The 17,301-nt window shown below is 43.0% G+C and overlaps 1 protein-coding gene across 3 annotated transcripts in view; it reads right to left on the reverse strand.

Annotated features, from left to right (window-relative positions):
- tln2b (talin 2b) overlaps nt 1-16,909 on the reverse strand; it is a 45,613-nt gene extending 28,704 nt beyond the window's left edge. For all 3 annotated transcript variants that reach the window (XM_076089115.1, XM_076089116.1, XM_076089117.1), the window contains exons 1-18: nt 16,774-16,909; nt 16,588-16,685; nt 16,271-16,400; nt 15,416-15,571; nt 14,848-14,990; nt 9,989-10,116; nt 9,614-9,677; nt 9,313-9,417; nt 6,969-7,124; nt 6,236-6,337; nt 6,066-6,142; nt 4,849-5,032; nt 4,233-4,346; nt 3,709-3,817; nt 2,901-3,109; nt 2,577-2,675; nt 1,839-2,006; nt 1,220-1,514 (exon numbers count right to left, since the gene is read on the reverse strand). In XM_076089115.1, the coding sequence (XP_075945230.1) occupies nt 1,220-1,514; nt 1,839-2,006; nt 2,577-2,675; nt 2,901-3,109; nt 3,709-3,817; nt 4,233-4,346; nt 4,849-5,032; nt 6,066-6,142; nt 6,236-6,337; nt 6,969-7,124; nt 9,313-9,417; nt 9,614-9,677; nt 9,989-10,116; nt 14,848-14,990; nt 15,416-15,571; nt 16,271-16,400; nt 16,588-16,685; nt 16,774-16,909 (2,473 nt within the window). The remainder of the gene's footprint in view (nt 1-1,219; nt 1,515-1,838; nt 2,007-2,576; nt 2,676-2,900; nt 3,110-3,708; nt 3,818-4,232; nt 4,347-4,848; nt 5,033-6,065; nt 6,143-6,235; nt 6,338-6,968; nt 7,125-9,312; nt 9,418-9,613; nt 9,678-9,988; nt 10,117-14,847; nt 14,991-15,415; nt 15,572-16,270; nt 16,401-16,587; nt 16,686-16,773) is intronic.
- Nucleotides 16,910-17,301: the final 392 nt, after the last annotated feature.

The following is a 17,301-nucleotide window of genomic DNA, read 5'->3' on the forward strand; positions in this document are numbered from 1 at the left end:
ACAACTAGGATAACGGCACAAATACAAGCCCATATTACAGATGAAATTCAGTTTTTGATGTTTTTCAATGAGGCCTGTTTGTTGTGCAGATTGTTTGATTGATTTGTATCCATTTCGAGTGCCAGAACTTTTTGAAAATAATGTTTACATTTCAGAGTTTTCATCATTCATTTAGCTAATATATTTTCTGGATATTCAGTCGAGGCTGCAGAGATAAAACGACCAGTGGAAATGTCTATTTTTGACTAATCAAGCGACTTCAATACAGATTTGAAGATACACCAATGCGTGTAATTGATGCAAAAATCCTGTACACTGAGCGTAATACAACCAGATATATTAAAGGGACACCCATTTTAAGAAGAAACGGTACGATGGATTGTCCGACAGTTGACAAATGAATAATATCTTATGGTTTATATTATCATGTCACCCAACCATTGTGCATCACTAAGACATTTCTGTAAATGTCCTCGTCTTGCTCAGTCACAATCACAGCTTCATTAACTTTTATAAGTAGCTGAAGGTGAGTCATCCTCTCTCACAGAAATCAGAGTCTTGACAATATATGTAACATCTCCCCACACATCTGCTATAAAAAGCTGCGCTTCCTCCAGCTCGAAATAACTCACCCAGAGAAGTCTGTGAGGAAAGACAAGACATCTAGGTTGCTTACAACCTACATCCAATGGCTTTGGAAACCATCAAATACACTATCTGTAGAATAGAATCTCTCACCACTGAATGTTGATCTTTTGCCGCATTGTTTTTTTGTTGTTGATTCATAGAAAGTCAAAAGTTTGTCCCCCCCCCCCCCAAAAACGCCCCTCCTCATGTGTTTCTTTTGAAGTTTCAAAGCCTCCCTGATGCTGATTGAGACCAGATTGAGAGCTCTGTAGTGGTTTTGGATGACATGTTTCTGACAACCCCTTGAGAATTGGCTGGGTTTGGAATTTCTTCAGCCTCTTGGTTCGACCCTAAAAAATATCCTGAGCTTCGACAACGTTTCACAGGATTTGTAGATCACTTAACATGGACACAAATGCAAACAATATCTGAAGGCCCTCTTCTGCACCCAGAACACATGACAACATTAAGTGAAAGCAGGTAATCCTACTCATTAAAGATCACCTGAGAAAAACAACTTTAATACAAAGCATTTTGAACTGGACATTACCCATAACATTCTCTAGCCTAGAGTACTTCTTTTTGTACTCACCTGCATCACCCATGGAAGTGAAAATGTTTTCTGTCACATTCATGATTGTGTCCGTGGCCTGGTCGTAACGTCCGATGGGCTCTCCACAGCTGGCGTAGTGGCGGACGTGCTGCAGCAGGTCGCTGAGGGCCTGGCTCACCACACCGGCTGCTGCCCCGACTTGCTTCAGCAGCTCGCCGTCGTCGCTGGCCGAGCGGCAAGCCTTGACGCAGGTTTCCACGGAGCGGTCCACCAGCTTTCCGGCCTCGACAAGCTGCTCCTGACACACTGGGGAGCTGATGGTTGGGCTCACCACCTGCACCATAAACAGTCGTTAGCAGGAACTGAGGATAATTACGAGAGTTAAGACTATTATGATATTAGACCGACTGTGTCACAGTAACGCACAAGAATTCAGGCCTTTAGAAAATGAAAAGGTAACGCGTTATTCATTCATTTCTGATAAATAAGTCACTTATTTTGTTTAAGATATGGCACAAAGACCTGTTGAATAATAAACAAGTTATAAACAACGCTGCACATCTTCATAGTAAACTGTAAAAAAGTTGCAATGGCCAGTGATTTCCTGCCTTTTGGTGTGTCCTTTACCTACTGAGATGAACAAGTTTTAAATCCGTACCTTGGTGCAGGCAACCAGCTGTGAGGTGGACAGGGCACACTGAGTGGCAGCTGCGATCACCCGGTTCTGCAATATGGTGTCCTCGGCCACCTGAGCCACGTTCTTGGCCTTCAGGACTAACATAGCAGCTGCATTGGCCACTGCTTTGGCCAGATTCATCAGGGTGTCCTGCAACATAGTAATCAATGTCCTTCACTGAAACACACTACAGCTGCGATACATGCGAGGGAAGGGACCAGGAGAGTGCAAATGTTTTAAACTCATTTTGGTGAAATTGTGTGAATATTGGCCATCTAATGCGAGAAGAATAACAATAGTGTAACAGTGAAAATACCTTAAGCAAGAGGCAGATAGTGAGTATGTATTTTAGGAGGTGAATAATAAATTGAATCTGTTATACAGCAAAGCTATTTGGTCACAAGTGGTATCAAGGCCATGAGAAGGCAAAAGATGTGTATGTGGCAGGTGAATACATTTCAGTGTAAAAGCATAAATGAGGCAGATCGTGAAGGCTACAGATAACCTTGTGTTGGATGTCTGAGATACTGTATTGTCGTTTTACTACTAAAAACTCTCCCTCTGACACGGTTATAAAATTCACATAAAGTAGTCTAATAATAAAGTCTGAGGTGATTACTTGAGTGTGTATTGCCATTTTTAATGGGGGCCTGAGGTTATGTGTGTGTCTTCCTGTTTGGCCGGCAGTGTCATAGGAACAGTGAGTGGGTGGCGTCCAACCTGGAACTTCTCGTCGGTCTCGCCCTCCCCCATGTGACGGAGCAGGTCCCCGCTGGCCTGTCCGATGCTTCCTGCAGCAGTCAGCACCGTCTGTCTGGGCTGTGGGAGAATGACATCACCACATCCATTACTCTGGCTTGGCCCGTTCTCAATAATTCTCCATGAATTATCGAAACCAGACTTCTGGATCAAAAATCATCCCAGAATACCTTCATCTTCACTGGGACACTGATACAAATCATAACATGCAGAGCAACCCTGTTTGTGGCTTTGTGGCTACCAAGATTTAAGCGAAGTCAGTACAATCATCAGCGGGCGTCTCACCTCAGCGGCTGCAGGCTCAACAGAGCTGAGCAGATCCGACACAGCTCCTGCCAGCATCCTGGCAGCGCCCATGAGCTTGTGTCCACTGCCCACCTCATCGTCCATTAGTGCCGCAAGCAGCTTGACACCCTTGGACATTTCCGTGAGGTTGGAGGAGATGGTGGTGATGGCGCAGCCCACCGCTGTGTAGTTGGTTTCTGTGGGCTCACCTGGGAAAGTTGGAGCGTCATCATTACAAACTACACGTCTGCTGTGCATCTCAATTTGTTGTGCTGCTGCCACATTGATTTAGCCAATCCATGGGGCAGCGTGCGTGTCGTATGCTATAACACACATCAGTGTCAGTGTCATAATTAGTGCCTATTTGAGATGGTTCCACAGTGATGAGCACGTTGATGAAGCAAGGGGCCGTGAAGAGGACAACGATTTGTATTTGCAAGTGGAGGGTGTATAAGTGCAACCAAACAGATGGCGAGGTAAGATTAAAACCCTACAATAGACTGGCAGGAACCTGACGGGCACTGTGCCGAGCGGCACGGGGAGCAGAAACAGACTCTGCCAGTAAGTTGAGCTAGTAAGTTGAGCTTCAGTTCAAGAGTTATTTATCAGTAGAAATCAGGGGAAAAAATTGGAAATGCACTTTTATTTAAAAGATCACATCATTGAGGGCTTAACAGTGACTTATTGAGTCACACAATAATGTAAAGATAAACTTTATTTTCACAATATTGTCCAGCGCAGACATAAAACAGAATTCTGGAGCTGATGATGAATACTGAAGCTGTTTAGTATTCTCCTGGGCACTCACCTGCAGTGAGATTGACCACAGATGCTGTTCCAGCGGTGATGGCATCAACCTGGGAGTGGATTTCATGTTTGGATTCATCCACTTTGTTCTGAACCCAAACCCTGGATGCCTTTCGGTGGAGGAGGAAAAGAAGAGCTATTGGCTTTCATCACAGTGGGTGATTTTCAGTTCAAATAAACTTCATGCAGGATTAAAGGACTAGGGCTGTACAACACCTACGGCTTTGGAAACACTCAAGCATTAAATACAGCCTCTATATTTACAGTCAGTGTGGTAGCCTAATTATATTTGAGAAATATGATGGACTTTGATGTGATGCAAATGCTTAATTCTTTCTAATCTGTCTTTGCTTTGAAAACCAGAGGCTGCAACATCAGTAAGCACACATCCAGTGTGAGTTTTAGAAAAGTGGAACTCTAGGGGTTTCTGAAAATGATGACGTAAAGGAGGAGTACTACGGTATATCTATCCATGCTGCGTCTACTGTAAAATAAAACTGTGTAGTAAGTGGGAGGGAGACTTACCAAATCATGGCCCAGTGGAGGCAGACTATCTACATATCCCAGGTCCACCTGAGCCTGCTGCACAGCCTGCATACTGCTGTTTATGGTCCCCATCAGGGCCTGCTGGGCCAGACTCTGGCAACAACAAGCAACAGAGACACACAGAGAGTAAATGACAAAAGCAATCTAAATTCACAATGTGTATTGTACTATGTTTCGGAAAATCGGTGAAACTCTCGGTCTCGCAATCTAATGTCTATAAACACAGATGGGCTTTTAATGTGAACAGAGATATGTTTCATTCCCTATCTCGCTCTTAGCCCTCCTCATGTTGTTCATTGTTGTTCATTGTTGACAGCAGGGACCACAAGCAATATTTCAAACTCTGCAGATTTACATGATGTTAGATAATGTACCTCGACACTGTGTTCTGATAAAATTATAGAACTGAGCACAGCAGCGGTGCTACATCATTTTCTCATTCCTTCGATTCAGTTTTTGGGGTTTTAATTTGAATTACGGAGACTGGCCCAAAGTTGGATGCTTCCATTTCATGTCAAAATATGGTGACAACAGGGGAATAGGACATTTGTCCAGGACGCCATGTTTGCTTGCAAGTGCAAGTGCTCTTACTCACCAGCGGGGGCATGTGTCCTCTGTGCATCTGCCCTGTGGTGATTTGCTGCTGGGCCGAGGGCATAGTACCCATATTGAAGGTATCAGGAACGCCAATAGACCCAGACCGGATTATACCTGGAAGTGCTACTGAGCCGTGCTCCACACGGCCCACTCGATTGAACTGCTGCTGCAAAATTGTGGACCTTGTACAGGAAGAAAAGAGATAGGACGTGCATGCTGAATTTCATAATTAAACACATTTCAATGATAACACTATTTCAGTGTGTATGTATATTCAACATGCATGCACAGGATGCAGTCCAACCCAAGGACCTGAGGATAAATCATGTGAAAGCATGCGTGTTGTGGAAAGAGTTGCATTGGAGTAACATTATGCTTTGTGTTACTTGTGAGTGTATCTTTAAATGCATATAATTGTCCCAGATGATAACACAACTGTTTCTAATTTAGATGAGGAAAATTACAAAATTATAATTAAAATAATTATCCCGCTAAAAACTCTTCACAAGGTGAGTAGACATTGTCAGAAAAAAAATACTGTACGGGGAAAAGAAATCTGTTTTCCTGCCCAGTTCAACAGATGCTCCTGACTCCATTGGTTAATTATGGCTTGTTTTGAGAGGCAGCAATTATGTTTTTGTGCTGAGAACCACAACATGAGTCAATTGGCCCATAAGCAGCAGGAATATGATGCCCCATTCTGCCAGCGAGTGCTTTCTCTAAGAGCCATGTGGATTTCCAGTGACAACAAATTCCCAAGCTCTGTGTGATAGAGCCCTGGCCCATCAGCATCACATTCATTTCCATCATTTACCAAGCTACACAGGGAAATCATTAGAGATGGCTTCCAACTGGGAGATATAAATTAATGAATAAAACTGCTTCCAACGAGGTGATTTCTTTACCTGCGTGATATCTTAACTTCTGAATGATGCGTTTTTTCTTTGTGAAATAAGATGATCATTTTGCGCCTCGAGCCTGAGGCAGGTTTTGTGTTTAGCTCTGCACAAACAAAAAAATCTACAAGGAAGCAATTTAGCAAATTGCATTCTTGAATATCGATAACAGTGTTAGTGTTTTTTTAATTTTATATATATATAAAGTGCTTTTTTAACATTACCTCTCTTGGGGGTACTGCTGGCAGGAATGTAATCACATGCACACATAAAAACAGTGAGGTTTAGCTTCATGAAGAATAACTAGACTTGTACTCACTTCTTAGGGGACACCGATTCCTCCAGCATGGTGGATTCCTCATCTCCCTCAAGGCCAAATCGATCCTTACTCTGCTTCTGTAGGAAGAAGAGCAACAGACATCACATCACAGTCAACAATATCGACCGAATGTATGTCTAATATCAAAAATGACATTTGTTATTACTTGCCTTCTTAAGAATGATGTCAATGTATCCAGCAATAAGTTGGGATATCTGCTCTCCCTCTGTAGTCTGGACAGAGTAGTAACTCTCCTGGTACTCTCCGAAATCCTTTGTAATGAGTTAAAGACAGCAGAGATTCAGGGCAATATTTTAACATCTATCTGGCATTGCTAAAACATTCTATACCTAATAAGCTTCTATGGCCCATCCTATTTCTCCAAAGACCTGATTAGAAATGACATGTCGTGATTCCCCAACTTTTAACTTCAAAGCATTCTACAGAAACGCCAGGGTGAATATTTTCAGTTTAAATCAATGTTGGCAAATATACCGTAGAGTATTTTTTGCATAATCTATTAATCTTTAAATGGAGCGCTCCTTTCCAATAAAGGGAGAAAAACAGACAGTACTGTTGCCAGCAGCTGGAAAAGAAAATTGAAAACGCTTTCAGATAAATAATACATCTATATTCTGCACGTTCTTCCCCAGGCGTCTATTGTTAACGCAGATGAAATAGCTGGCTAGCATAGTGAAAACATTCAATGTTGAAGTCTAAGGCCTCAACAATTTTTAGGACGCCATTTGTATTGGGAAATTAAAACTGGGGAAAAGATGAAAATGGGATGCAGAGCCTTGTAAATCAAGCTGTTCACAGAATAACTGAATATGTGCATAGGATAAGGAGTATACAACATCTGTGAGTAATGCTGAGAACCTCATGCAGATAGTCGCACAGTACCAGGGTGAAGCTCTTGGGGGAGGCAGCCCATCTCTTGACTGTTGTCAGAGGCCAATCCTGGACCACATCCTTCGTCTTCTCATCCACTCGCATCACTGACTCTTTGGTTATCCCCAGCAGCCGCGGGACAAGCTTATTTTTACCCTTCATCTTTTCCTGTCAGATAGGACAACATAAGACAACATTTACGTCGGTGCTTCACACCTACACAGATGATTCATTCAAGGCGCGAATGCAAAAAAAAAAAAAAAACGGTTGTGCCATTCTGTTTGTGCTGTCGTAATACACGCCGTGTCCGTGGCTTACAGCCCCGATTGGAGGAGGAGAAGGGCAGCTGTGAACTGACCCAGCAGAGTTCGGCCTTGTTTAACTGCTGCTTTATTGAGCAGGGTCTCCTCGGAGTTTAGTCACTGTCAGCACAACAGCATGGCGCTTCCACAAGCTCTCTGCCTCAGAAGCTACGGTGTCCTCCACTCTCTGCCCACTGAAAATCTATTACAGCTCACTTCAGAGACTGAGCCTACACTTGGCTCCCCCCCAGGGGTGCAGAGGACTACACATAAATTATCGGTTTGTAGAGACGGGGGAGTTCAAAATACGTACAATTTATGTCCACAGGCTATTGTTTTTCGTTGTTTTCTTTTTTTATCACCGAGATCTCTGAGAACCTCACAAAGGCCAATAATAGAGCGGCTTCTAGGTTCAGGGCTCTTAAACACAAGGACAGATAACATTATCCCAGTATTCATGATATCTTCGAACGTAGATTTATTAAAAACTTCCATTGTTTTAGGTTATGTTACTTGAACGTCACAATTATCAAGGCTGATTTCAAGCAGGAAGTTACATTTTCTAATCTGAAGTGGGCAGCTAAGGTATTATATCCTTTTAAATAGATTGACCTTGATTATTGTTGGGGAAAATCGGCAAGAAAACACAATAGAAGTGGGAGGCTTTATATTGTACAGGCCTACAAACACACACATATACACAGGCTCAATTACTTCAATGCACAGTTTTTCCATATGTGTGAAGATTACAGCTACAGAGGGCTTGCCTACCTAGAACCTGCAGTGATTAAAGACTGACAGATGAGAAATAGAAGGTTACAATAAACTCTCAGATGTGCTTCAGCAAAGCCAGGTCTGTGCTTTTGCCTCTGCTAGCATCAAGAGCAGAGTGCAGCTGGAGTGAATTATTTAACAGTCTTGAAATCTCCATCACTACATCTCCTCATCGAACGCAGACAGCGCTCGTCCATGTTGATGCACACGCACTCTTCCGTACGCGCACTTACGCACAAAGACAATGTGAACCCTGCAGTCTGCTTTAACTTCAGGGCCAAACATTCCATTTATCGTCCATTAAGACCCCAGCGGACAACTGCCCGCTTCCTCTTTTCCCCCTCTTTCCTGCACGTTCGTAACCAAATGGGCTGCTGTCAGAGAGCTTTTAAAATATCTGCCGGTGCGACTTCATCCCATTCGCATGCTGCACTTCCATTCCACTTTTGTGTTCGCCAAGCCAGAACGGGACAGAATTGCTATTGTCACTAGTATTTCACAGCACAGAGTGTTGCTGCTGAACTGCAAACGCACAAGCTTCCACTCTGGGGCTTGCGATTGGTCGTGATAATGGGGTTTTGTGTTGTTTTCAACACGCTTTCATACCCGTTTGACAGCACAGAGCATATCAGAGCAGCTTTCAAATCACAGATGCCTCTTATTAGTACAGCAGCATTATGCGCCTGTTTTCTATAAGCAGATGTATCTTTAAATTTGTATTGTAATTACTAAAGGGAAACCCTGGTTTTATTTTCGTATCATCAGCCCTCGTTTATGTCAGTTATAATAACATTGTACTTTAAGTACTGCAAGTTAACTGCTGAGACCTGCAAATGTGGCTCTTTACTGCAACAAAGTTAAACGAAGCAGGAAACACAAGCGGCCAGACTATCACACTCACCCTTTATCTACCACTTTTTCATGGAGGTAAAACAAGCATGGTAGGTCAAAGCTGAAGCCTGTCTGTAAACTTTGAAGGACTTTTACAACAACCATTGGATCTTTGGTTTTTACCATTCCCCTTTGTTTTCTCTTCCAACTCGTTTGGCCTACCTGGGTCTACCTCGACTAACTTCTTTTGAGCAATACTGCTGCACTTCTAGATCTCATGCAATAAACCTGTCACCATATCTAATGATGATGATCGGAGAACAAGATGCAAGATGTAATTATTCTTTAATGGGATTTCTTTTGTGGGGAATGTGAGCATACTGTCTGCTGTGCTTATTAATCCAATGACCTCTTTACTGGGGGTAAAGAAGCACGGTTTTAGCTCTTACCTTTACCAGGAAGAAGGACACTCCATATGTCAGCAGGGACCTGGCGAGCTTCACATACTTCACTTTTGCCTCAATCTCCGTCATCTCTCCACAGTTGTTATGATCCTGGACAAACAATACAAGTCACATCTCCACCTCCTTCATTGACTGATCATTTCATATGTTATGTGTTACGTTATCTGCATGTTTTGTATTTTGTTAATTTATGCCTAAACATAGAACAAGTTAGTGTAATTCCCAGGGGCCGCACACAGTTTCAAACACTTTTAAATGCAACATTCCAGCAATGTAATGTACATACTTGGAATATTTTCTTCTCGGACCCTCTCGGCTTGATGTACTCTTTAGGTAGGAACTCCTTCAGGCTACAGAGATAAATGACATTTTTAAATGGTTACTCTTTTGAGCTACAGACATTTCCCTTTCTGTTAACATAGCTTCACATATGAGGTCATTCTTGCCCTACTGCCTACATATCAGACAACATTTGTAACAGCTGACATCATCCCTGAGCTTTCCACTGGAGGAAATCCCTGAAGCAACGGCCTGTACTGAAGCAGGAGATAACCACTGTGTATGCACAGCTGTGAAATGAACATCTAAAAGGTACAGCATGCTGTACAGAGTTACTGTGAATGTTGGTGTCAATGCATCTTTTTGATAAGGAAAAGCTTACTCCAGGAATCCGGGCTTGTGTTTGTGCTCCACGTGGGGTCCAAACTGGATCTGAGCCTGGATGCCTGCGAACTCACAGGCTTTATCAAAGGAGACAGGGTGGGATCCATTCAATATATCATCCCTAGCCTGAAGGAGACATGATGAGAGAGGGAGGGGGGAGGGTAAGTGAGAGGCAAAAACACACATCCAGGAAAAGGATACTACAAAGGCCTGGGAATTATCCAAAATTCATCCAACAGAGCTCCATAATGAGCACATCATTGTGTGCTTTGAATGCACTGTGGCTTCAGCGAGGACGTCTTCTAAGTGAATGACTAAGTGTATTTCTAGAGCAGGGACATCATCACTGAGACTCATCCACGCAGGGGAGCCACATACGATGTGTTTGTGGCAATAAGAGCCACTCTGTTGGCTTTCAAATGTAACAGCTCTGACAATTTGTCATCACAGCCCATTAAATGTTATTAAAAAAGAAAACACATCACAGGAATTTAGCAGTTTTTCACAATATCCCGTCTGCATTACAGAAGGGCCCTCAATATGATGTAAAGAGATCTAATGACTGGATTTCTTTTCCACCGCAGCAAAACAGAAAAGAGAGAAGAAGAACGCTTGTGCCTTGTTTGGTGCTCTAGGTACATCACTAATGCTTCAATGCTTTTCAGCCAGGCGGTCGACATTATCTTCCCCATTTAGGTAAATGGAAAGGGAGAAACCTTTCTCGACATCAGTCAAATGGTTGCCAGTGTGTGCTGTGTTCTCCAGGGGGCAGTCAGCTCTTCTCTCACTCCCTCTTTCTAGTTCTCTGCTGCAAAATGAATGGCTGCAAAAGCTCGATGCCAGTGAGAGAGACTCCATCAGTGATTTTTAGCATTAGCATATCGGTGCACAGCGTGGACTCGGCTCATTCTTACGTCCTATTACATCAATGAAAAACTAAGCGGCAGCTTACTGCTGTAATGAGGACAACAATCTCCTCCACTCACAATCAAGCCCTTTCCCCAGTGCAATTCACAGCGGAGTACATACAGTAAGCTCTTACTGAACACAAGAAGACACTCTAAAATTAGCCCTCACACATGCCATTCACTCTGCTACTGTTCACCAGACGGTATTACTGTAAAGTAAGATGCTAAGAAGTCAATGTAAAATTTGACATTTTCAATTAGGTTTTGCTGCTTGTCTGCAATAGCCTCAGTGAGGGTTTGTATTATCTTTACAATCTGTCCAACAGCACAGCTGCCGTAGATACTAATATGCACACTAGTATGTTATTATCATGTTTTTGGAGTATCGTAGTTATGCATTTGCATATGTAAATATGGTTTCAGAAACCAGGTCACGCCTTTCCTGGTTTTGAGAAATTCAGATGGGCTTGCTGGAGCACTGATTATAAGGATACTGTTGGATGCAAACACTTTAACCAAGTTTCACTGATACGTCTTCAGCTCCAGTTTCCATCTGCCAATAAAACAAATAATATTTGATGATCTACACCATAAACTGAAAGGAAAGTTTAACACCGGTAATGCAAAGGATACATTTTATCGGTTGTTGCTCTCACTTTCCATTACTGGCGAAAAGATGAGGAAGCCAATATCCTGCAGAGTGGTAAACGCAACAGTGGCCAAAGTGGGCTCATCCTAAATTGCTGCGTCATTCAGGTCCGGAAATGACGGTTTGACACACAGATGACCGTTAGCCTGGATTCTGGCCTGTTTAGAAGTATGAACAAGGAGGTAAACAACCAGTCCGTCTATGTTCCATATGAATGTCATATTCCACCTACGTGAAGAAAATGGTGATAGGAAGAACACTATAGTGGAGTAGGAGTGCATCAGCCCTGGACGCCTGCTGAATATGAATGGAAGTTGCCAGTCGGGCGATAACCACACAGCTGTGAATGAGCTGGCGACAGTGAAGTCTGAATGAAACAGCTGAGGCCAATCAGCTAATGCAAACAGGACACATGTGGAGCAAAGCGTTTTCCATATGATCAAAACCTGGATAAGATTAAGAAAATGGGATACTGTTGGCATGTCAATACACTTTGCTTACGCTGCAGTATATATTATATCATCCAGTTTGGCATTGCCACATTCAGTAAAGTTTAAGATCAACATTGAATTTATTTATTGGCTGGGTCATTTTGAATGAATAACTAAACATCAGATGAAGCAGACAACTTACAGGTGCACGTCTCTCTATTTGGTCAAATGACTGGGCAGATTATTCCGCCATGATTATTAAGTGACCACCGACCGTGACTTTTCTCAGAGCGGATATGGCAAGCGATACAGGCGCTGGTTTTAGGGACATTTTAGAGCTGCACGAGTGGAAGTGAAGCACAAGACATCGGAGGCTGTGACACATACAGCCCGAGGCTACAACACTGAGGTCAACTTGTCCACCATGGCTCAGCACACAGAGTACAATGCAGCCTTCAAAATAAATGCTGACATAGGGATACACTAAAGCGACTAAATGCACACAGTGCTCAATCAGGATGGTATAAATCAGTGAGTAAAGGAATATTTAACAGCTTGATGAGCTAAACAACACAGTTGTATTCTGGAGACAAATCCTAAATAAAAGATGGCTCGGGGGCATCCTGGGGACTCATTACGCTACAGTTCTGTACCTGGACTGGCCTGGTTCAAATCAGACCTTTGGTTCCTTTATTTTCTCACATGTCCAATAAAGCAAAGATGCTTCACAAGCTCTTACAGAACTATCGATGGAAGAAAAAAATGATGAAATGTCAGGAGGCAACAGGATACATATTATTTTGAAGACAAGTTCTTCATCCGTCCCTGCTTTGGACTATGCTGTCTCACGGTACAAATAGTATGCTTTCAGAATCAACTAAAGTGATGCAGAGCAAAAGCAAAAGAGCAGGATACACAGGGGGATGCTATTGCTACAGAGGTTTATCCTGGTCTTAGCATAAATACATGACAGAAAGGGAGTGGCCAAGTAGTAAAGGAGATTAGTCTGTTACTGGCAGAGCTTCCATTATGTGTATGTGTGTGTGTGTGTCTCTGTGTGGGTTTGAAATCACGAAAGCTAAATCAAATCATTAATAAACATTTGACATCATCGCTTTGTCAAAGAAAAGCCAGCAGTAATGTCATCATCCACACAATCTGAACTCAATTACTCAATCCTGCTGAGTTTCTGAGAATTACAGGAATTCTGAATGAGGAAGTAAAAAGCTGTGTAAGAAAAGAAAACAAGAAGTGGAAGACAAGCCTGGGGTATGTTCTACTCTGCTGAAGATCCCTCTTCTGGCTCTGTTTGGCCTTTTTAACACAGTGACAAATTAGAGCCAGTGCCATGTGAAGAGTCTCTGTGATCTGCCTGTGTAACAATCCCAGTGTGTGTCAGGGAGAGATCGAGAGGGAACGATAGATGGGGAAGGGTAACGGAGAGGCAGAAAGGAGGCGGGGGCAAGGGGCGGGGTTGTTATTGTGAAAGGAAATATGAGTCTGTGTTGAGCGGAGAGCATGATACGCACCGCGCTGTGATGTGTGCTAGGGTAACAGGGTGGGGATGTGTGCGACTATGTCAGAATGAGTGGGAGATGGAGAGGGAGTGGAGACAGGCGAACTGGAAGGGAAGGAAACGGAGGGTAAGAAAAATAGAGGCAAAAACAGAAACAGACAGATAGAAGGAAGGAAAACAGCAGGCGCAAGCTGCTCTCCTCCCTCCTCCTGGATGACTGGATGCCTTTTATGAACATATTCAGGAACGCAGTAGGGATCGAAAAGATGAAGAGAGTCAAATTCGTACGACTACACACATTTCCGACCTGGTATATATATATATATATATATCTAAGTGAGTGCAGTTTTTGCAGAGATTTTGTGTGGGAGAGCGAGCAAGGATACTGTTTCCAGGAGGGGTTAATGTGCGTGCAGTGATGTGTGCAGTGAGCAAACCCTGACTAGTGCAATACCGGACTCAGCAGACCCCCACCAAGGATCCCCTCCGGTGCCAGCAGGGCTTTAAAAAAAACTGGTTAAACCAACACACTCACAGATAGAGACAGAGAGAGAGAGAAAGCCACTTATCTATTAAATACACACCGCATCAACCACACGTAACTCCGAATGCCGAATATCTCTCTCTCCAGCTAGATACATGCTGCATGTTGGACACATCTGCAAACAGGAAGTGTTTAGATACTGATATGACTCACTGCCTCTGAAAACCCCTGAACCTTATGAACAACTATTATACTACAATAGATATAACCTCCTCAACCCCATCTTGTTGAGCTTGCCAAAACATAAAGAAGGATAGAATGATGTTAAAGATAATCCAGCAACATTAAAACATCTGGCCATCTCAAGGTTTGAGCCCAACAATGGGCAACACAAACAGCACTGGTGTTACTTTCAATGGAGAGTGTAAATGTAAAAAGACTAATGTTATGGGAAACCCAGAGGAACAAGGATTAGCTGCACTAATCAATATTTATATATTTACAATGGATCAAATGAGCACAAGTGTAATTAGTAAGTAATGTGAAAGGGGTCCCCTGTAGTGACAAATATACAGATTGTTCACATATTAGCATCTTTATAAAATGAGAATATGTCACTGTTGTGTTTACACAACTGGTTCTGCTGCACTCAAACAAAGTGCAGCTTTTCTATCTGGAACTCCCCACAAAAAAAACCCCCCAAAAAAACATTGCAGTGTAATTCATATGCTAGCCTGCTTGAGTCTCATTTTTCAGGTTGAGCTGTAACAGCAAAAACATGTGGGCGTACAGTAGCTAATCCCCTCGCTTCTGTTATTATTATTCTTTTTTTTGCTACACCAGCATAGAAGTGTTTGTAATTGTTTTACCTGAACATAGAGCAGGTTTAGCTGCACAGGGTCCCGCGAGTCCACATTCTGGTCCGAATAGAAGAACTTGCGCCTGAGCAGCAAAGTCTCACTTTCCTCCACTCCCTGCTCTCTGAACGTCCTGCTGTGGTCCAGCCAGTTCACTGCCCAATCAATACACACACACTCTGTTACCACACGCGCTGAAATTAATAGACATTAAATTTACAAAGATTTTGCGAGAGGAGAATACGGATGGTAAAACTAACTCGGCAGTTTGGAAACGTGAAACCAATCAGCTTCGACAGACAATCAACCAAATGTATCACAGGGAAATGAAAGCTAGTTTCCAGTCAAAGTTAAAATGTGATTTATACAGTTGCATGCTTCAAAATATAATTGGTGTCCTCTGGGCTGAAGATAACAGTTGTAATTCCATTAAACTTTGATATGTCCATGCAATAAATTAAAAAGCACATGTCCAGATGACGGTGTCGAGTCAGATTCACGCATGCAAAAATAAGAAACGGCCGTGAATGCATTCGAGATATCGACGACACTCTGAGGCTGTTCCCGAGCTCACACTCACAGTCATCATCCGTGTGGAGTTTGGCTTTGAGCTTTTCCATCTTCCTCTCATCTCGAAGCTGCAGCGTTCTGTCTTTCTTCAGCGTCCCCATTCCGTCCTCCTTTTTGTCCTCCGTCACCTCCTGAATGAGGGAGTACTCCTCATAGTTGGTGATTCCTGAAAAGGGGCACAAGTTAGCCAGGGAATTCTCAGAGGAGGGGATGCTTCAAACTGGCATGATAACCAGTGCCGCGATAGAGAAAGTGCCTCTGCAATTCTTTTGCACTCTCTCTGTTTTTTTTTTTTTTTTTTATCTCTTTCTCTATGCTTTGAAACAGAAGTGAAGGAAAGCTGGCACAGAGCCAGCAAACTAAAATGGGAGCCGAGGAGGAGGAGGAGAAGCCAAGCAGAAAGACCTACTCCAAACAAACATTTTCAAATAAAGCTATCTGCCAGGCACACATCCCTCTCCTCCTCACCCAATTGAGCTTGATGGCAGCCCATTATAATTGAAATAAACAGCTTAGGGAACACCTCTGTGACAGGAAAGATGGCACGTTCTGGGCCTTAGGAAGAACACGTCAGCATTTATTAGAAACAAGCTTGTTGTAGCTTGATAAATCATGCCCATCGTGCTCTGAACAAAAAGTGATTAGGACTTCATCAAGCGTACATGAATGCTACAAAGTACTTAACAAATGCTTCTGCTTAAATATGAATTCAATAGCATGTAATAACACAGGAACATAATGCAGCTCAGTATGACGCTAAGTGGTATGACTCGGACTAAAAATAAAATACAGATGAATAATTTAAGCGTTGGACTACGGCTTGACAAGATTCATATATTAGCAGTACTTGGAGAATATCACTTACCTATTCTACTGCATATGGTGACGAGCAGCTCCCCGACAGTTTTTGAGTCATCCACCATGATGGTTTTAACTGCGCCGTCCAGCATTTTGATCTTTTGCGGCCTTTGTTTCTTCTTATACTCCAAAACATCCTGAGAAGAGAGGAAGCACAATGAGGTCCAAAACCCCGCTGACTGTTCTCGGATAGTAAACTGCATTCGCTCCGAGCGAGCAGCGAGGCATAAATATCTCAGTTAACGATAAAAAATGTAAATCACTTTAGGAGATGATAAGTCACACTGACGGTTCTCCACCCCAAACTATAGGACGTAATCTTACTCCATTTCGCATCATGTAATAATCCAGGGTTCTTCCAGACTCGAGCCAGATTCCTTTCCTGGGGTCATCGTCAGACAGGAAGAGGCCATAATCTGACGCTGGAACACAAAGTCAAACACAGCATGCAAATGTGAATGCACATAGATTTTGCTTATGTAAATGACATTTTATGAGTCATCCACCAACCTTGTCCTGTCTGGGCTTCTGGGACTCTCTCTCTGATGATCCTGCAGGCGTCATACACAGGCGTGGATGGTTCGAACTGCATCGTCTTCACCACATTGCACTGGCGTACACAGATCTTTAGTGACAAAGCCACCATCTTGGTAGGTAGTTTAATGGCCTCACCGACCCACACACCTGGAAAATACACAAGTAGAAACATGATGTAAGTGTCGGAGTGTGTAAAGTCATAGTGCTGGCTAAAATCCCAAATACACGGCCTGTGTTATGGTCATCAACAAAGCATTATTAAAATGTCCTCTCATGAAACAAAGTGGAAAGAGGAACTCCCAGACTCAGAATACAACATCAGAAAGCACAGAATAAATCATTATCCTCTTGGGGACATTCTGACCTGTGAAATTGAACGTGTGCGTCAGTCCGTACCCCTGCGTCAGCAGCTACTCATTCTTCCCTGCTGGTCTGCTGACATTAAAGGGTTAAGTGCATGGGGAGCCTCTGCCTGATTGCGGTGTGTGCGTACAGAGTTTT

This window comes from Anarhichas minor, unplaced genomic scaffold (assembly GCF_050575085.1).
Source record: "Anarhichas minor isolate MPS153535 unplaced genomic scaffold, ASM5057508v1 ptg000011l, whole genome shotgun sequence".
Taxonomy (NCBI): domain Eukaryota; kingdom Metazoa; phylum Chordata; class Actinopteri; order Perciformes; family Anarhichadidae; genus Anarhichas; species Anarhichas minor.